Raw genomic sequence first — 21,353 nt, 5'->3', positions numbered from 1 at the left:
TTAACTATTTTGTGAGATCATCTAAATCAAGGACTATCCATGCCTTGTAAAGCAGTTGTAAAGTAGATTTAAAGGCTCAGTTAACTTCTCAACAACAAGGAAACAAACACAGCACAGCCTGATACAGTACATAGAAATATTTACAGTATTACAAGATACAAGCATGGAACTGAACAACTTGCTGACAGATAACCTGACCCAAATTGAAAAAGATAATGTCAGAAAGACGAGGCGTGTTCTTGCCTAATATATCACACCCCTTGATAGGAGTTATTTTTAACACAATAGTCAATATTATTCAGGTCACCTTTCAGTGGTTTTTAATATTATGGCTGATCGATGGATAATCTAACATACTCGTGTTGACTTGAAAGAGACAGTAACAATAATAACTGATCCCACCAACAGCCATCAACTACTGTAACATCAACCTAGCAACCACCTGACATAACGTAGCCCATATGAATATGTTTTATGCTTTTAATGGGGATAGATCTGCATTTACAGCCTGTGATTCATGGGACTGCTCTGGACGGGGTCACCTGGAATCTGTCACGCTGTCTTTGAGCTACTGTCTTTATCAGCACACATTTGAAGACTTTGTGCTGACCTGTTAGTTCCTCAGGAGTTCTTGGTTGCTTAATTCCACTACAAACTGTTGAGGAAAGGACAACTGTCACCAATTAAGGGTGGGATCCCTTCCGAGTGTGGTTCCTCTCAATGTTTCTTCCGCATTTCATCTCATGGAAATCTCATTAGGGAAAATTGTTAGAGATGTATTGTATTTCTTTTTTATTAAACTTAAAAATTTTCATTCTGTTTCAATACAGATGTAAAGCTATACAAATGAATTGAATTAATGTTTGAAACTTTGAATATTATAACTTTTCAAGGTCTGGAGACAAAAGGGACAAAAGATAATAAGAAAATATTAGAATCAATATGTTAAGGTTTGGTTTAATGAAGTGACATACGGCCAAGTATGGTGACTCATACTCAGAATTCATTCTCTGCATTTAACCCATCCAAAGTGCACACACACAGCAGTGAACACACACACACAGCAGTGAACACACACACACCGTGAACACACACCCGGAGCAGTGGGCAGCCATTAATGCTACGGTGCCCGGGGAGCAGTTGGGGGGTTCGGTGCCTTGCTCAAGGGCACCCCAGTCGTGGCCGGCCCGAGACTCGAACTCACAACCTTAGGATTACGAGTCAGACTCTCTAACCATTAGGCAATGACTTGCCCCAATTGGTCTTTAATTTATGGTCTTTAAATTGGTCTTTAATTAATATAGATATTCATGTCTAGAAGCAAAGAAAACCTACAGTGAAATAAACAATACTAATTTCTCATACACACACACAATATTTGAGGTAAATAGTATAAGTGTGACTGATTTCCAGGAAAATGATCAGGACGCAAGAAATGAAAGTGAAGTGAAGAAATAAAAAAAAAACTGTAAATCCAGTAAACCTGTTCTGAAGCAGGACGAACTTGAAGAACTGGAAGAATAATTGAACTTATAAATAACTTAAATAACATAAATAACCTGCTAGTGATGTAAAAAGAAAAAAAATATTAACACAATCAAATTATTCATTGTACACAAATGACACAAGTGACACAAATCATAAAAATGATCAAAAAGGGAGAAAAAAATCCAGTTCTTTTTGAACATTCATAATATTACAGCAAAAAAACAAACAAGTAAAATATTTTTTTAAGAGCTTGCTGAAGAGGAGTGTCTCTGGTAATTATTTCCAGTCAGATATTTGGAATGTCTCTGAGTTCATTGCTTCACCTGAGGCCCTTCCTTGTCTTCCTTGATCTTCTTTGCTGTTCGAAAATGATTGGCTGATGACTGATATAAAACGCATCAGTTTTGTTTCCTCCACTGCAATCGTCAACTAAAAAATCGAAAAGGAAATGGTGAGTGACTTCAAACTATTTTATTTCTGTCATTAATGTACTTAATGTACTTTACTTAAATTATTTTACTTGACTACACTCCTCTGTTTCATATTTATCTGGTTTACTCGAGTAAAATCAGCGTTCAGTGCTGTAATGAGTTAAGAGACAAGCAACAAGAAGTCATTTAAGAAAAAAAACTATCTGATGATGTTGAGAAACTCTGTTCTCTGGCATTAGCTGTGTGGGAGATTTTCAGAGGTTTTCACAAAAGTATCTGTGATATGTGTGAGATTTGTGTAACCAGTTGAGAAAAAACTGTAAACATTACTATTAATCATCATCATCATCATCATCATCATCATCATCATCATCATCATTTTGTGCTTACACTGACTTTTTTCTTATTTCACAGGTTTTTACTTCATACACCAACCAATTATGTAGGTATATATATTATATAGGTGGGATTATATATTATACATTATATACATTCAAAAAACATTTATTTAATAAACTTTTTAATAATAGTTTAGCTCCACCTTGGCTTATGAATGAGATGATAGAGGAATATTCTAAAAAATTAGAATCTACAAAGGGCCCAGTAGTTTTTAAGAATGGAGAAGTTTTTGATTATAATCCTGACATGGAGCTGGTGATTCCAAAGGAAACACCTTGCATAATAATCATTATTACGCACAATAAAAAATATATTCTTAATGGACTCGGCTGTTATTATGGTAGTGACCATGTCTTGACTGCCTTGCATGTAGTTAGAGATACAGATTTAGGGATACTCATTGCTTTTCCTACTAAAGATGTTAAACTGATCTACAAGGCTGAGTTTACTAAATTTTGTAACCGTGACAAAGATCGAGATCTGGCTTTTGTTAAATTACTAGGCATTACTAGTCCCCTTGGAGATGGTTTACAAAATCAGAGTGTTGAAATGAATAAAAATGACAGTATATACTTTTATACCCGGGACCCTAATTGTAATTTTCAGCAGCAGGAGGGTAAAATTGATTACCAAAATTCAAGCCAGTTTTTAATGTCTGTAGCAGGTAAACCTGGAGACAGTGGCTCACCTATTTTCAACGCTAAACATGAACTGATTGGCATATATCAAGGTGTCATCCAGAAATACGGCATCGGTTGTAAAACTTTTCCACGTTTTTCACCCTGGGGCCAAACGAATGCCTCACAGAGTTAAATGATGTAATGGTTCACATTACAAAGATGTAATGTTTCATTTTTTATATAAATTCAAGTTGTTTCCACGCTTTTTTAGTAACCTGCTGAGGAATCCCTGTAACAACTGACCTGTAATTTCTCAAATTTCTTAAAAATAAAAAAGATTTAAAAATATATTTATATAAAATAAATAAATAAATAAAAACCTTTAAAACTTTTTTAAAACTTTTTTAAAACTTTAAAAATCTTTAAAACTTTCCTCCTGCATGACAGCAAATACAATCTTTTTTTTTTCCTTTACTATCATGTTTGTCTTTCCCTTTCTATATTACTGTAGGTAGCCCAGCCTGAGCGTGTGTGTGTGTGTCTGTGTGTGTTTTGTGACACGTTTGCCAATGTGCCAAAGCCTCTTTTTTAAGTACAATGTTTACTTTCTGTTGGACTGAAAAAGCTCTTTGAAAGCAAATAAACATTTACTACACTTGTGCCAACACCTGAGAGATCGACTCACAAAGAAAGTGGAAATGGACTCTCAGCCAACAGCCTCACCTGGCGCAGATCGTCCAGTCTTTACGATGCAAGAGCAGCATTACATTTACATTTACATCATTTGGCAGACGCCCTTCTCCTGAGCGACGTACAAAAGTGCTTAAGTCTCTACCATTGGATACATTAACTCTGGTTCACAAGGTTACATACTTAAGAACCCAACTTCAGCATCAGCATCGGTCTCTTTTACATCTGCAGCAACAACAGCAGGGAATCCACACTGAAAAGAGCAGCAAACTGCCAAAAAGAAAACACCATCTAAAGCCTGCTGGCATGAGCAGCTCTCTAAAATCTTCCTCATTGTCCATGGAATGGTCGAGAGTACAATCGTGGTGTGTGTCTGGACCTTTTGCACTTGGCTCGCACAGGCTCACGTGTCATACTGAGAAAACTCAGGCTTGGCTCACTAATACAGAAAGGGACTAAACACCTTGTTAGATGAGCAGTTCTTTTTTGAAAAAAAGATGAGCAGTTAAGGTTTTTTTTTTATAATTAAATAAATAACAATTGCAAATAAAAAATTAAAAAATTCCTAGTTAAAAAATAGTTTATTTAAAAAATATATTATATAAATATATATATATATTCATTATTATTATTATGGAAGGCAGGAAGGTAGGTCAAGGTGTATGGTCCTGTGGAAACCATTTCCTTTTCCAATTTACCTGACGGCTGCCCAGAGTGAGGTGCTCAAATTTAAGTAAGTATCATTTTAAAATATGCCCCTTTTGACAAGCACTGTGTTATAAATGTAATAATCAGTTCTCTCTTTCTCTCTCTCTCTCTCTCTCTCTCTCTCTCTCTCTCTCTCTCTCTCTCTCTCTCTCTCCCTCTTTCTCTTTTCCTAAATACTGTATATACACTAAAGATTTTTCAGAAAAAAGCCTCACTCTTACTCTTACTGGACAAAAGACACCTGGATGCAGAAGATTTCTCTCTACAAAATGCTGCTGTAATCGTCATCAACGCAATCATCGCTTCAGCACATTTAGTCCATTACTCTTCTCCATCTGTGGACTGTAATTATATCTAATTGCATTATTTGGTGTCACCCACAAGAGGATGGGTTCCTTTTTGAGTCTGGTTCCTCTCAAGGTTTCTCCCTTATGTCATCTCAGGGAGTTTTTCCTTGCCACCGTCGCCACAGGCTTGCTCACTAAGGACTTCAATCTATATCCAGTATTCTGTAACAAACATTTATTGAAAGGAAACAAATTGTACGAATAAATTTGAGCTGAAATTGACCTGGTGTGATTCTATCACTAGCTGGTAAGGCATGTGCTACAAAATCTGACATTATCATTATTAATAACATGTATTCATATCTAATGACCAAACACTGCTTTCTGACCGAATGAATTCAACAGAATCATAAGATGATAAGGTTTAAATGGTGTTAAAATGCTGTTCAGTGCTAGCATTATTTTATTTCTTTATTTTACTGATAGCTAAAAAAAATTATGGCGTCTACAGTAGCTGGATTTGTCCACAAGGGGTCGCTCTATACAGCTTAAAAACCACCACGCTAAATACATTTACATTTTATATTCATGGAATTTGTTCTACATTTAGTGTTACTATAAATCTGGTAAGATATTAATCATTAATTAATAGCGTCATTCGTGTTGGAAAACTGCTGTGGTAAAAGAGGAAGAAATAAATGTAATTTGTAGTAGATTTATGGGGGTTGTTTACGGGTGTGTAGGTGAGAGGAGGTAAAGTCTCCAAATAATTGGAACTAGCAATTATTTACAACGCCCTAAAATTTATATCATGATCAGCTAAATATATGTAGTATTAATTTATTTTGTAACATTATTGGTGTTGACAATCGATTATGAGTCTTTTATAATAAATCAGATAAAATACTAAAAGACGCACCCCTCTCCGTTACACAAGTTGATATCGTCCAAGTGGCGTCTCGAAAAACAGCGCTTACTTTAAACGTTTCCAGCAGCTGTTTGGAAGAGAAAGATAACAAATTCGCGAAAAACAACCTCGTGTTGTTTTAATGGTTGTAACTATTATTTTAAAAGAAAATATTGCTGGGTATCTGAACTTTCTTAGATGATATGAAGCTTCGAAGGAGTCGACACATCCAGTCCGAACATCCACAAATCGACTCTAGGCGACTCGTTCCGCCAAACTTCCTTTGGTTCAGTTAGTATACAGTCGTAAATAAATATTTTTAATGGAGAAATCGGATAGATGGATATTGATTTATTTATTTGTGAGTATACCGTTAAAAAATGCAGAGTGCCTGCAATTATAGAACCCGGCCACGAGGGGTCACTGCTACAGCTTAAACATCACCAACTTAACAATGTTACCCATTCAAATCAAATTTTATTTGTCACATACCCATACATACAGAGTACGACATGCAGTGAAATGCTTTTTTTTTGTCTGTCCGGTATTCAAACATAGAATGATAGAATTAAAGATAAAGAGAAAATAAAACCAAAAGGAGGTAGATAAATGAAAAGTATAAACTATAGAAAATATATGTGAAAGGATATTGGCAGTACAAAATTAAAAATGTAATTGTCCTTAAAGTGTCCATGTGCAGTATTGTGTGTATAAAGTGGAACTATGCTGTGCAAGTCCAGAGTTAAAGTGACAAAAACATTCCACATTTACTGTATCTCTAAATGTGTAAGATGTCAATAATTTATTAAAGTGAAGTGACATACAGCTAAGTACGGTGACCCATACTCAGAATTCGTTCTCTGCATTTGACCCATCCAAAGTGCACACACACACACACACATACCATGAACACACACCCGGAGCAGTGGGCAGCCATTTATGCTGCGGTGCCCGGGGAGCAGTTGGGGGGTTTGGTGCCTTGCTCAAGGGCACCTCAGTCGTGGCCGGCCCAAGACTTGAACCCCCAACCTTAGGATTATGAGTCAGACTCTCCAACCATTAGGCCACGACTGGCTACATAACTTAATATGTGTTGGAAAATTGCTGTTGAAAAAGAGTAATAAAAAAAACATAAGTGGTACTAATAATATTCAAACGTAAAAATTTAAATTAATTTTTGCAGAGTTTCATCATATATAATGGGCTGAAATCTGTGTATACTTAAACTGGCCCATAAGCCACGCCCACAAACAACAACATTAGAGGCGAACTCCAAGGAGCACGAGCAACTTCACACACTGCAGGAAGAACAACGCGACAGCACTAGGACCCAGGGGTGTCCTTGCTAGCTGGTTTGTCTGTGTATATTCTGGCGCAGAGTGAATGAGTTCAGAGTAATGCTGGATCATCTGGATCTCTCCTCTAACTGACACTCTTTCATTATTTAATTATTTATTTATTTTATTATATCATTCACTCTAATGGGAGATTACACACAAAGACTGGATGTTAGATGAGATTTAGTTCCAGTCAGATTAAACATGTGACTTTTGAGCTGTCTTTATTTCTTCATTACTCCAGATAGAGGTGTCTTGTGAAGGATGGTGCTTTTTAAAGGATGAATATTCCATAACAGTTCATGACTTGAACCTCTGGAGTGGATGTCATGGTTCTCCTGGTTCCTCGTGTGTGAATGAGCCTAGCAGAGACAGTGTCCACATCTCAGCACATCACACGTGCATGAGGTTGCACGAGTGATTTAAAGAACCATGGGGAACGCTTCAGGCGGCATGGAGGTGTCGCCCAGCCGAGAAGTTAAATGGGCCCAAAACTCATCCAGCCTTGGCGGTTTGAAACAACCTCCTGGACCTAAACTGCCCCTGCCTTCAGAGGAGGAGCTGGAGGAGAGGTTCAGTTCAGTGCTGGTGAGTACCACAAAGAACATAAGAAAAAATCCCAATGCCACTTGAGCACCTTAAAGTTGCCATTTGTGAAATTTGCTTTTCACATTTCCATGAATATGTATGATGTTTGCCTAAAAACCTACTCCAAACTACAGACTTCAAAGTAAGGGTAAATAAAAAATATATGTATGGAATAAAACACTCGTTTTTTTCTAGGTGCTACTTTGCTGTCCTGTAAGAGGGACCAGAATGTCTTTTTATGATAGGTGATGATTGTGTGATTGTGTGATTCACCCTGAATCAGAACGACTGCAAAGTCCAGAATAAACATCTTGCTTAATGCATCTTTAACGTTGTATGTTGTGTTCCTGTTATGCCATTCATCATCATTCTCTCTATTCTTTGCTTTCATTTATGTTAATAAGGATTTTCTTTTTCCAATAAAAGTGGCAACTCTTTAGTTGAACATATATCATGTATATTTCTTCAAATATTTACAAAACATTCATTACCATGTCAACCGCAGCAAAGGAAAAACATTTGAACTGCTATTTTAAATCTGCTTCTGTACAGTATGTGCAAACCAATATTTGCATACCAAAATGGTGAAGAGGAACTTAACTAGTGTTATACAGCACCAAAGCATGCGTGTGTATGCAAAACAGGATTGTATCGTGCAGGACCGACATCCAGATCCACTGAAGATCATCAGATCGTCTCTGTGGAGGTATTTATAATATGTACCGCTGTGACAGTGTGACGACAGCATCGCAATCTCGATCTCGTTCCAGAGATGCTGTGTGCGTGCATTCTGTAACCTCAGAAGATGACATCATGAAGAAGTCAATAAATAAAACACTTGATGAAGAAATATTATAAAAATAATCAACCACTAATGAGGGTACAAAGGAGTGAACTCTGAGAGTGTATGGTGTGTGTATACATTCCACTCGTTGGATATAATCAGTACATCAGTCCTCAGGATTATTAACACTAAATTCAACGACGACCTTCATGCTATCATATAGCTTGCTTATGGCACAGCTAGATGGTTGGTGTCGTCTGGCCTTTTCACATTCAGTTAGCTTTTTATTTCTGTGCTGCTTTCCATATTAATCAAGTCATCTTGTCCCAGCGCTAACCAAACTGAACCCATCTCTCTTAGACATCGAGTTTCATTACTGAATCTGAAGTGATTTTGATGCTGCCAATCTGTCATCCCAAAAAAAATTCCACTGAGCTAAAAAAACTCCTGAACTGCACAAAACCCTTCAGGAGGAATGGTTGACACTCATGAACGAACAGGTCTTCAGGCGTTCCTAATAAAGTGCCTGGTTAGCGTAAACAAACAAACGCTTACAGAATGCTTCATAATCAATAGACTCTCACTGGAGATTAGTAGAGCGGATTATTCAAGAGAGACCTACGCTTAATTATCCAAAGGGCCCAATCAGTTAATGGAGTGAAATATGGTTACGGATGTTTTATAACCAGTGGATTTTTATACCCCGCTGCAGTTTTTGTTCCTCCGAGTGGTTTGTTACATAAGGCTTTAAAGTCTGAGTCCAACAACAGGTTTGATTTCATCCTGTATTAGAACCTTAAACAAGATTATATCTGTAACCAACAAATAGGGGATTTATTTGTTTGTTTGTTTGTTTGTTTGTTTGTTTGTTTGCTTGTTTGTTTTTTGGAGAAAATCCAAAGTTATGGTCAAAATCTGAACTCTAGCTTGTTTCTGTAGTAAGACTTAAAACACAAACTTATACATAATCAACATGTAAAATGCTTGTAAGACGGAGTCTTCAGTTTCGCTGCATTTGTTTTTGTTGTTGTTTGTTTGTTTGTTTTGCATTATTAACTCATTAAGTCCCATAATGTAAATGATAAGAAATAACTCTGTGTCGTGGATGTTCCACAACATTACATATAACCCTAAACAGACAAAACGCATGCTGTATTAGTGTTTACTGTATAAAACTGTTTTACCGTCACCAAATTGCTGGGGTATAAGAGGAGTAAATCACTTAAGGGCTTTCTGTTATGGGAAAATAATGAACGTCTGGACACCAATGTGTCGTTAATGTCACACCCTGTAGTGTCTTATTAATCAGCCATCTGATGTGTGTGTGTGTGTGTGTGTGTGTGTGTGTGTGTGTGTGTGTGTGTGTGTGTGTGTGTGTGTGTGTGTGTGGAATAGTAAAGACCTTGTGCCTGGTATCTGTTTATTGATCTGAGATTATTTATCTATCCCTAGCCCTAAGCTGAAGAAAGATTAATGCGCTGTGTTTTACACACACACACACACACACACACACACACACACACACACACACACACACACACACACACACAAAGAGAGAGCGAGACATTGTGTTTGTCCTCGAGATTCTGTCTCCTGCTACCCAACCTAATATCCTTTTAAAGACGAACAGAACTATTTTGGGGGCGTTTTTAACAAAAACCTGTCTGTGTGAGCGTCTGGAGTGAGTGAGAACTTGGCAGAATGAGAAATCAAGAACGTGTGTTAGTGATGTCCTCAGGGTAACTGCAGTACATGTTCTCCCACTGATATGATGTGAAATACAGGCCATACTGTAGTACTATGCTAATGAGATCCGAGCATGCGTGGGCATGTGCCCAGTTTTGTTTTGAAAGGTAATTTAAAGTCAAATCCACAGAAGGTCTCACATTAGAATCATGGGTTTGTGTTTCCTGACTGGATTTTATTAGATATATTTGGTTCTACTTATTGTACATGTTTTTGGGAAATGGGAGGAAACTGGAGAACCCTGAGGAATCCCACATGGTGACCAGGGGAACAGAGAGCAGTCCAGTTTCTGGATCAAAATGAGAACCCTGGAGCTGTGAGGTGGCGATACTTTCACTATAACATGTGACTAAAATGATTTGACAACGATTCGCCTTTGACCGAGCAGGTTTCCTAAAGCAGAGATATCTGTAAACAGTGGACAGAGACAGCAACAACTATGTGACTGAACCATTTCAGAACAATGAGCAGTATATGGATTAGTTTGCAAATTCTGCACCTTATTTACATTAATGGTTACATCTGTGGTTGAGCCATTACCTCTAGACCAACATTGATGAGACCAAAATTGCTCACCAAACCTGAAGTGAAGCACGCTGGTGTTAGAATCATGCCGTGGGGGAGTTTTTATTTTTTTGTCAACAGCAACTAAGTCTGAGCAACTAGAAAGAAAGAAAACCTTGCCTCAACCCAAACACCCATAAACCAGACAAAATGTGCAGCTCAGACATGACAAAAACAAGTCTGATGATAGAAGTGACTTAATCAGATGAAAGGTCCTTTTACATTCACTGGTTTTCGACAGACCTCAAAAGGTTCCCCTAAAAAAATGTTGAGAATTCCGAAGAACAAAAGCGAGCCAGATTCTTTAGCCTGAACATCCAATGTGTCAAACGTATGAAACCTGTTTTTAGCTTCCATTTGATGTTGAGTTGTTGAAATGTTGGGTGGCGACAGAACGTCCTACTGTAGATCTCAGCAAATACCTGTTAAATGATGTTTCGCGAATTCACGGGTCCGTGAAGAGGAGACCGTGTTTCAGCACAATACAAAGTCAGAACACAAATAGTAACATGGTAATAATGGTGTCTACATTGTTTACATTTGTTAGTATTTGATATTTGTTAGCTAATTTGAAAAATTACCTCAGGTAATACTAATCCCGTCCGAATAGACCCGCTGTAAATATGTACGGTAAAATTCCGTCATTTCCTGTTTAAAAGTAGTTTTTGGTGCGTTTTTCAAGCATGGAGGCGCCAAGTTGTCTGTTTGCGCGCGTGATAACAGGAAGCAACGTCATATGCACATGACGACAAGGAGGTTACTGTGGTGCGTAAAGCGAGTTACCCCTTCCACTTCTGGTAGTTTTACTGAGACGTCTTGTCCCGTGCGAATTGGCCAATTAATATTACAGACGTCCTGAGGTAAAATTGCATTACTCCACGTCCCCACGTAGAACTAATCCCGTCCGAATAGGGCTATAGTCGATGTTTTGCAACTTTTTGATACTTTTTTTTATTCAGGAACGGATATTTTTCCTTCCAGGTAAAAAAATAAAAGACAATATTTTCCATTAATATCCACAGTATAGCCTTATTTATGGAGCTATTACCATTTTAAACCCACTTAAACCTACTGTTTACTGAGGTGATTAAATGTCTGTGCTAATTATTTAAAGAACTAATTAGTTTTAATTTCAGAACATATCGCTGGTCTGAAAAACAGGAAAACAACTGCAGAACAAATTATCGGCACTGCAGGGTTAAACCTCTATCTGTCTATGTATCTATACAGTATGTCTATCTGTCGACTGGTTATTTATCTTGTAATGCGCTTGGTAGACTCCACTAATCTCCTTCTTATGTTGTAGATCATCTCTGGTCGCAGTATTACCTGCTCTTAGGGCAACTCGCTGAATAATAAATGAACAGCATGAGTGTTTTCATTAGAGGAACTACTTCTCCTACACACATACAGTACATGCACACACTTGATCCAAAGTCAACACAGACAACCTCTGGGAAAACTAGTAGCCATAAAAAGCATAATAAGTAAAATGTCTATGTAGAAATGCTCAACAATTGAAATCTGGTAGTTATCCAGTTTAGTGATTTCTCAACCTGGGTAGATAAACATAAAAAAATAAAAAAAAAGAACATGGATTTTAATTGCTTTAATACATGCACAGCTGTGCAAAGACAGACAAGAAATAAAGTAAACCAAGATGACTAACTAGAAATATATAAAAACATTCATTTTTTTATTTGAAATGTAGGCTAATCAAGTAAACCTTCTCTTTCTAGAACTCCATGAACCTTCCTCCTGATAAAATGAAACTGCTCCACCAGTACAACAGTGAGAAGAAGTGGGAGTTAGTCTGTGACCAGGTATGAACATCCCGACATGTATTCTTGATGAATTAACTGCTATTTAGCATAAGAGAGGTGCCCAGGTGCTGCCATAAGAGATTCGAACATCTGTCTTTTAGCTGTCAGATCTGTTAGTTGCATGGCAGTGGATCCAAACCATATGGTTCCACCATGCTAGATATCATAGGTCTTCTGGATTTTCTGCAAACTCAAGGTTATACAAGCAAATATGGGGGCAGCCATGGCCTAATGGTTAGAGAGTCTGACTCATAAGCCGAAGGTTGTGGGTTCGAGTCTCAGGCTAGCCACGACTGAGGTTCCCTTGAGCAAGGCACTGAATCCCCCCCCCAACTGCTCCCCGGGCATCGCAGCATAAATGGCTGCCCACTGCTCCGGGTGTGTGTTCACGGTGTGTGTTCACGGTGTGTGTTCACTGCTGTGTGTGTGCACTTTGGATGGGTTAAATGCAGAGAACAAATTCTGAGTATGGGTCACCGTACTTAGCCGTATGTCACTTCAATTCACTTCACTTAACTTCAAAGACTGTTATCTTCCAGATGCATCAATCTTCAATTTCAGTTCCTTACAGCCACCAGGTTCCTTGTTGTAGACCAAATGATTATGAAATCTAACAGAACAAGATGATAAATGAAGAGGACCTGGACTGGACAGGTATAGGGTACTTCACCTGGAGGGTACATTTCTGTACTCGGTCCCACTTTTACTGCAGTACAGCTGCAAACTCTAGGGTTAGGGCTAACCCTAACCCTAACCCAAAGAAAAAGCTCCCAAGTGTAGATGTCTAGGACAAGCAAAACTTTCTGCCCAGATTTGCATACCCTCTGTATCTTTTGTGTTTTGTAGTACCTCAGTGTTCTGTAGTCTGTATGGAATCTGCCGGTATTGATAATGTGCAGGGGCAGGTCTGTCAGTCTACTTAGCTCAGGTTATTCAACCTAGGTCCTGAGGTCATAAGCAAGAACACAAAGCATGGCTTTAACAGTTTGATTCTTGGAGCGCTGATTTGGCAGAATCTTTGACGGCCCCTCAGACAGTGGTCAGTATCAGTTGAGGTGTGCCAGGGGTCACAGATTAATAGGAAACCTTTACTTTATCTGTTGTTTTTGACATCCAACTGACATGCAGACTGACATTGGCCACTTTATCTCTGGTTGTCCATGTAGTCAAACTACACTTATAATAGAGGAGGTCATTTTCTTTGTGTCTTGTTCTGGTTTGGGCGAATTGTTTAGTATGACAGATCACAGTGCTGTAGAACATTAATTGCAGCTTTGGCCTTGGGCAACATTTTACTGGTTAATTATTTGTACCTTTTGTACTACAATGACATTTCTAGGTGAAATATGTGATAGATATACCCTTGAGGGTATCACCAGGAAAGGTATGAAAGATATATTTTATGTCATATAGTGGCATTGCAGTGGTTACAAAGCCAAGGCATGGATTTTGCAGTATCCAGTCCCGGATGCCAGGTAGTGCAACAATGTCAGTCCAGTTTTGATTAATCCCTACATTCTCTACAGGCTTTGAAATCAATCAAGGTAGAAGATGCCCTTCGCTTACCTACAGTACAGTCAGACTATACTGTAAAAACAGAGGTCATTTTCTCGGAGGTCTTTGTGATAGACCCACAATCCTGGTCTTTGTGATAGACCCACAGTCACTGGCATTGACCAGTGTCAGGGGATATGTAAGGGATAGGTCTTAGGCTCTTGGAAGCAGATGGGTTGGGTACCCTTGCTGCTGAGCAACTGAATGTTTTATGTTTTTTGGATTAGCTCCTGTAGGTAGATTTGTTTTCCTTCTTCTCTGAGACCTGTTCTGGTGCTTCTGGCTGGACATCATACATCCAACAAGTCTTCCAACACGATAAATAAAATATCTATATAAACTTTCAAAAGGTGAAGATCTTTAAAGACCCATTAATGCTATTTTTTTATACTTTCCACCTTTTTTTTGCTTTTAGCACATTAGTTATTTTTTTGCTCAAGAATGGTAATACAAAAAAGGTATATACAGTAAATCATTGCAAAAATATACCATGAATCCTCTGACATTTTTTTCTTTAATGCTCAGACATAAAGCCGTGTCCTAGATGAAACAGAGTGTGTCGGCCCTGTCCTACATATCAGCATGTGTGTGCACATTTTTTTCAATAATTGGAGTGTTTTATACCTCCCACACACTCACTGCATTAACTTAACTGTGTGTGTGTGTGTGTGCGTGTTTCCTTAGGAGCGCTTTCAGGTTAAAAATCCACCATCAGCCTACGTGCAGAAACTCAAGAGCTTTTTAGAGCAAGGAGGCAGCAGGAAGGTTTGTGTGTGTGTGTGTGTGTGTGTGTGTGTGTGTGTGTGTGTGTGTGTGTGTGTGTGTGTGTGTGTGTGTGTGTGTGTGTGTGTTTGAAAAAGAGAGAGAGAGAGCGAGATAATAAATTATATTGTTGCTTTTTCGTGTGTGTGTGTTATGTGTGTGGGGGCATTTGGGTGATTTTATTCATTTCTTCCTGGCAACGCAGTTGTGTTTTCCTTATGGAGGGGCAAAAATATTGGCCCCCGAATAGGGAACTGCAGTAAAAAATAATTAAATGCTTGTTATGTCTTCAATGTATTAGGGTTCAATAATAGTTTTGACACATAACTGTGCATATGAGAAAATTTGGTACACATAAATATAGCTATACAGAGTGTGAGATCATATACTGTGTGTGTTCATGCTTCAATAATCGTGTGTCAGTTTAAGAGATGCGTACAAGAGGCCACACAAGTCCTGAGAGAGCTGGAAATATCTTTGAGGACCAATCACATTGGGTAAGAGAAACACACACACACACACACACAAACACAGCACACACACAAACACAGCCATAAAATGAAAGGAATTAAAGCGGAGGAGAAGATGTACACTAGACAAAATATTACATTTTATTTTTTTTTTATCAAGTATGGAATGAAACAGGAAGGGGCATTCAGTTACAGGAAATTAATGAAACATGAAACAGTCAAGGACATTGGAAAATAAACAACTCCTGGGTGGTAACATCAGCGTCACCTCATCACACCAACCTAAATATCCATAAAACAGCACTCGTGAGGTCTTTTATTCCTTACGTAAAGTTGTCAAAACAACAAATTTGTGATCCAATGCACTTTTACATTCTGATGCTATACCTAGCAAGTTAAACCTAGTTAATAAAGCTACAATATTTACAACATCAACAGAAAAATGGGGGGGGGGGGCAGCAGTTGATGCGCTGGAATGACTTTAACCAACAAAACATGATTCTTGTTATTATAGTGGAGCAAATACTTTTCTAAATGGTCCAAAATGTCCTAATTTTATGTAGAATTACGATCGTGTTTGTCTAACAGTCTCTCTCTCTCTCTCTCTCTCTCTCTCTCTCTATATCTCTAATATATAACCTGTTTCTATATCTATATCTCTCTCCCTTTTATCTCTATATTAACGTTGTTCTATATATCCTCTCCTCTATATAAGGTATATAATATCCATGTTAATATATGTATCTCTAATCTCATCTCTATATTATATATATATATATCTACTATATATTCTTCCTGTTCTATATACTCTCTCTATTTCTATCTATAGTACTCTCCTTCTCCTCTCTATATATTTAGTTCTCTCTATCTATCTCTCTCTCTCTCTCTATCTATCACTGTTCCACTCTCTCTCTCCTCTCTCTATAACTACTCTCCTCTATATCTTTATATCTCTCTCTTCTTTTTTATACTCATCCCCTGTTCCCATCTTCTCCCTGTTCCCTCTCTCTCTCTCCCTCTCTCTCTCTCTCTCTCTCTCTCTCTCTCACACACACACACTCTCTCTGTCTCTCTTTTTCTCTCTCTCTCTCTCTTTCTCTCTCCCTGTTCCCTCTCTCTCTCTCTCTCTCTCTCTCTTTCTTTCTTTCTCTCTCTCTCTCCCTGTCGTCTCTCTTTTTCTCTCCCTGTTTTCTCTCTCTCTCTCTCTTTATACACCATTTTAGGTGGGCTCAAGAATTTCTCAATGAGGAGAACAAGGGGTTAGATGTTCTAGTCGAGTACCTTTCCTTCGCCCAGCGTGCTGTGCCGTACGTACACTTATCAGCTAGCTAGCTCTCTTCGACAGGGTCAATGTTTTAGCGTTGGCTTTCAAAGCCAGATTTTTCTTGACTGGCAGGATATGACACTAAAGGTTTTCAATAAGCATCTAAACGCTACCTTTACACAAACACGTCTGTATGCCTGGGCAGAAATAAAATACAGGGTAAAAATTTGTGGACCGAAGACCCATGTGACGATTTTTTTACTTCTCAACATAAAAGCAAGAGACAGCTTCAAAATGAAAAACAGCCACTACAGATTAGGTTAAATACGACTTTCCATCTTATCATCTAGCAGCTTATAAAATAGCACTTGATCCAGCAGCATATTCATTTGTAGTTCATTGTTTCCTCATAAGCTGAGGTCAGATGTAGACTTTGGGAGCCTATTTAATGTGTCTTGTAGGTACGACCTGGACTGCATGGATAGTGGGAGCTTTGAAGAGAAATCGGCAGAAGATGGGACGTTGAGTGCCACGAACTCCCCCACCCACAATTCCTCAAACACCAACCGTTCTTACGCAGCACGGTTAGTCCAAGCTCACAGCTCCCAGCTCCCATCATGCTTTCTATGAAACATGCCAAAAGCTACAACCTCTTACTTCTATATGTTTATTATCATAGTGTTTAAGGGTGAGGTGAAGAACACACAATGCCACACCCACACCTACATCTACCCCCCCCCCCCACACACACACACACAGCACATAATATATACATCAAGATAAGCTGCATTCCAAGGCTAAAAGTTACAGAGATGTGTGTGTAATGCACTTACAGATGTGTGTAATGTGCATCCGTGGGAAATGAATCACGTAGTTGTTTTATTCCTCTGACACCACATCATTTCTGCCCCTAACATCTCTGAAAACAAGTTTGTTTCTCTAATCGCTTGCATTATACTGTAGCAGCGACCTAAAATATCCAAAATATGTGCAAAGCTGGACTGCGGTCACTCATAAGGGGTTTGAGTGCAAATATTTCAAATTGTTCTTTCTCAAGACTCAGACAAGTGCATTCAGTCCAGCTGAAATGATCACTGTGTTAATGTGTAACACCGATGCAAATCGCATCAACCAATCAGCTTTCAGCAACCATTTCTCACAGCTCTATTATTATCATTACTAGTAGTAGGATTAATTACACTTATCATACACGTCCCTCGATCACGGGTCATTTATGTATGGTAAATGTATACAGTAGGTGTGTGAAAGTGTGTGAGTGTGTGAGTGAGTGTGTGTTTGAGCGCTTCTCTCTTTTTGCATGTGTGATGTTTGCAGATTGAACTCTTTCCACAGCAGGAAAGCTCTGAGCAACTCGCGCCTGCTCAGTCAGAAAGATCACCTGCATCTCTGCATCATGTGTCTCCGGGCCATCATGAATTACCAGGTTCCACCCAGTTCTCACACACATACTGCACACACACACACACACATTTTTTCCTGCTTTGGCCTTGAATCATTGTGTAATCTTGTGTCTTTTTGTCTCTCAGTCAGGGTTTAATCAGGTGATGAGCCATCCGAACTGTGTCAATGAGATCACGCTGAGCCTCAACAACAATAATGCCAGGTTAGATAAAATAGAACAGAAAATAGTGGGAATGAAGGACAGGATACAGCAATATTGTCACCGTGTGTGGGTGTGTTTTGTAGAACTAAAGCCTTGGTTCTGGAGCTGTTGGCCGCTGTGTGTTTTGTCCGAGGAGGTCACGACATCATCCTCTCTGCTTTCAACAACTTTAAAGAGGTGAGAAAAGTCATCGGTGTTAGATCTGAGTAACGGCGTGTAAAGAACACAACACTCGAGGGCACACTGCTTACAAATCGCCGACACTGGAGACTCACTCGAAAAACATTTAATAAACATTATTGAGAAGTTACTGAGATCTAAGCACATTTATAAGTTCCTGATTCGCTTCCTTGATTTTGTATCTCGTAATTAAAAACTTAAATGCAAAATAATTGAAAGTATTTCTGTGTGTGTGTGTGTGTGTGTGTGTGTGTGTGTGTGTGTGTGTGTGTGTTGCCATCAAAGCTGCTTTTAAAGCTTTGTAATCTGATCCAGCCAACAATGAATCAAATGAATCAAATATTTAGACACTGCTGTCTAATTAACAATGCATACTGCAGAATGAAAGATCACGCAGGCATACATGCTGACAGGGTGTCTCTTACACACACACACACACACACACACACACACACACACACACACACACACACACACACACACACACACACACACACACACACACACACACACACACACTCAGAATTAATGCTAATCAACGAATCAGCAGTTTCATTTAATTATGATGCATCGCCGTCCAGCTGTTGGAGGGGAACAGGATAAAGAGTGTGTGTGTGTGTGTGTGTGTGTGTGTGTGTGTGTGTGTGTGTGTGTGTGTGTGTGTGTGTGTGTGTGTGTGTGTGTGTGTGTGTGTGTGTGTAGGAGGGAGTTCAGGTGTCTTATGGTGATGGTGGTGACAGAATGTAGGTATTGTTTGGGTAGAGAGCACAGGGCCAACTTCTGCATTATTCAGGAGATTCTGTCACACACACACACACACACACACACACACACACACACACACACACACACACACACACACAAATATACACACACTAGACGTGGCATAATCTACCATTATGTTGCTCCCACACAGCTGCTAACACTAAACATGAATTGTTTTGATTTGAAGTCAAACAACTCAATCTGAAAATAAATGAAAAAATTGAATTGGACTTAAGGCTGTAGGAGGGATAATATCACACACATTCCTTTGAGTCATTCCTCATATACATACTCACACACACACACACACACACACACACACACACACACACACACACACACACACACACACAACAGGGAGTGCATGTCCAATTTATGTACCACTTTATAAATGCAAAGAAAGAAAAACACAATGAGCAAAGTGCTTTTCGACTTAAAAATAGAAACCAAATACACTAAGAATACTGTTACACCTTAAATAGATTTTTAACTCTAATATAAGTATATATTTATATATTATATGTATATTTGAATTTTCATTTATGTTATTTATTTATTTATTTAATGAATAAAATGCATTTTTTTAGTGTAAGTTTTATTGTAAAATATTTCTGTGCTTTACCTGAGTGTGTGAAATATTGTGCATCTGTTACAATTCTCATTAACACGTGGTTTACACTGCCCTCTGGTGTGCATGTGTGGTAGTGCGATAAAAGCGCGTATTTTAATTAAATGATTTTATTGTATTTATTTATTTGTGTGTGTGTGTGTGTGTGTGTGTGTGTGTGTGTGTGTGTGTGTGTGTGTGTGTGTGTGTGTGTGTGTGTGTGTGTGTGTGTAGGTGTGCGGAGAGAAGAGCCGCTTCGAAAAGCTGATGGTCTATTTCCGTAACGAGGACGGTAACATCGACTTCATGGTGAGACGGGTTTTACTCCCAGGCTCTGTAGTGGTGGAAAGCAAAGGCAAGGCCCCCAGACTCTAAGGTGTCTAGTGGAGTTCCCTTAAATGGGTGATGGTGGTAGAGTCAATGAAAAGTCAATAGCGCCTTCGTTTTCCTGTTTTTAATTTCTGGGCCCCAATGAGTTTTTCAGCTGCTCTTCGCTACTCGTCTAGTTAACAAAATATCAGTGATGAACGTTAAGTGTTGATCATACATGTAGACATTTAGTTTAATTAAACCGAACGATAAATATAAAGATTGCATTTGACTTCACTTTGAAGTCAACAAGCTTATTTGTAACTGTAAACTGTTATTGATGGTGAAGTGCCGTCTCTCTCCACTAGGTGGCGTGCATGCAGTTTATCAATATCGTGGTGCATTCTGTAGAAAATATGAACTTCAGAGTTCACCTGCAGTCAGAATTCACACAGCTAGGACTGGACGATTACCTGGAGGTGGGAAAACACACACACACACACACACACACACACACACACACACACACACACACACACACACACACTATTTTCATTGCTAATATTTAAGTAAGAACAATAACTAAAAACACAGTTGTAGCATTTGGGTACCCATACTGTGTGTGTGTGTGTGTGTGTGTGTGTGTGTGTGTGTGTGTGTGTGTGTGTGTGTGTGTGTGTGTGTGTGTTAAGACATTAAAAGTGAGTGAGAGTGAGAGATTACAGGTGCAGGTCCAGGCGTACCTGGATAACTTGTTTGATGTTGGAGCCTTGCTGGAGGACGCAGAGACCAAAAACAGTTTACTTGAGCATTTAGAGGAACTCCAGCAAAATAACACTGAGGTACTCACACACACACACACACACACACACACACACACACACACACACACACACACACACACACACACACACACACACATGCTCAAAAACATATAAATATATACAAATAAGTTTGCCTCAGTAACATCTCGGAGAGTTTCCTCATCATTGTCATCTGTGTGTGTGTGTGTGTGTGTGTGTGTGTGTGTGTGTGTGTGTGTGTGTGTGTGTGTGTGTGTGTTGCAGTTAAGCAGGAGGCTGCAGGAGTGTGAGAATGAAGCAATGGAGAAAGTGTCAAATCTGGAGCGACAGCTCATCCACACTACTAAGGAGGTGGAGCTCCTGAAGGTGCGAGCACATGAGTAAAGTAGTAAGAGTTTCATTTTGTATCAAGGGGCCCAGAAAGATTCCTACAATCCCCACACCACTGCACCACCACCAAACTACCATTACGCCACCACTACAACACCTCAACACCACCAAACTACCACTACACCACCGCCGTAACATCACCAAACTAACACTTCACCTCCACTACAACACCACCACTACAACACTACACCAACATACCACCTCACAACACTACCACTACACCACACCCACAACATCTATATCACTACACCAC

At 38.9% G+C, this 21,353-nt stretch overlaps 1 protein-coding gene and 1 long non-coding RNA gene across 7 annotated transcripts in view; both read left to right on the top strand.

Annotated features, from left to right (window-relative positions):
• Nucleotides 1–1,825: 1,825 nt before the first annotated feature.
• On the top strand, nucleotides 1,826–4,905 carry LOC113659043. Its single transcript, XR_003444554.2, has 3 exons — nucleotides 1,826–1,939; nucleotides 2,334–4,361; nucleotides 4,530–4,905. It is a non-coding gene; the product is annotated as an uncharacterized LOC113659043 (long non-coding RNA).
• A 1,931-nt stretch (nucleotides 4,906–6,836) lies between these two features.
• Nucleotides 6,837–21,353, top strand: part of fmnl1b (formin-like 1b) — a 20,461-nt gene continuing 5,944 nt past the window's right edge. The window contains exons 1-13 of one of the 6 annotated variants that reach the window (XM_047811283.1): nucleotides 6,837–7,455; nucleotides 12,289–12,372; nucleotides 14,611–14,691; nucleotides 15,112–15,185; nucleotides 16,382–16,465; nucleotides 16,884–17,006; nucleotides 17,758–17,866; nucleotides 17,970–18,046; nucleotides 18,130–18,223; nucleotides 19,833–19,907; nucleotides 20,276–20,386; nucleotides 20,600–20,749; nucleotides 20,975–21,076. In XM_047811283.1, coding sequence (XP_047667239.1) covers nucleotides 7,300–7,455; nucleotides 12,289–12,372; nucleotides 14,611–14,691; nucleotides 15,112–15,185; nucleotides 16,382–16,465; nucleotides 16,884–17,006; nucleotides 17,758–17,866; nucleotides 17,970–18,046; nucleotides 18,130–18,223; nucleotides 19,833–19,907; nucleotides 20,276–20,386; nucleotides 20,600–20,749; nucleotides 20,975–21,076 — 1,320 coding nt within the window. In that variant the 5' untranslated portion in view covers nucleotides 6,837–7,299. The remainder of the gene's footprint in view (nucleotides 7,456–12,288; nucleotides 12,373–14,610; nucleotides 14,692–15,111; nucleotides 15,186–16,381; nucleotides 16,466–16,883; nucleotides 17,007–17,757; nucleotides 17,867–17,969; nucleotides 18,047–18,129; nucleotides 18,224–19,832; nucleotides 19,908–20,275; nucleotides 20,387–20,599; nucleotides 20,750–20,974; nucleotides 21,077–21,353) is intronic. The other 5 variants (XM_047811285.1, XM_047811284.1, XM_047811281.1 and 2 more) reach the window with 5 other exon arrangements.

Source organism: Tachysurus fulvidraco, chromosome 3 (assembly GCF_022655615.1).
Source record: "Tachysurus fulvidraco isolate hzauxx_2018 chromosome 3, HZAU_PFXX_2.0, whole genome shotgun sequence".
Classification (NCBI taxonomy): Eukaryota; Metazoa; Chordata; class Actinopteri; order Siluriformes; family Bagridae; genus Tachysurus; species Tachysurus fulvidraco.
The sequence above is the reverse complement of the archived record's forward strand: the minus strand, read 5'-3'. Positions and strand labels throughout refer to the sequence as shown.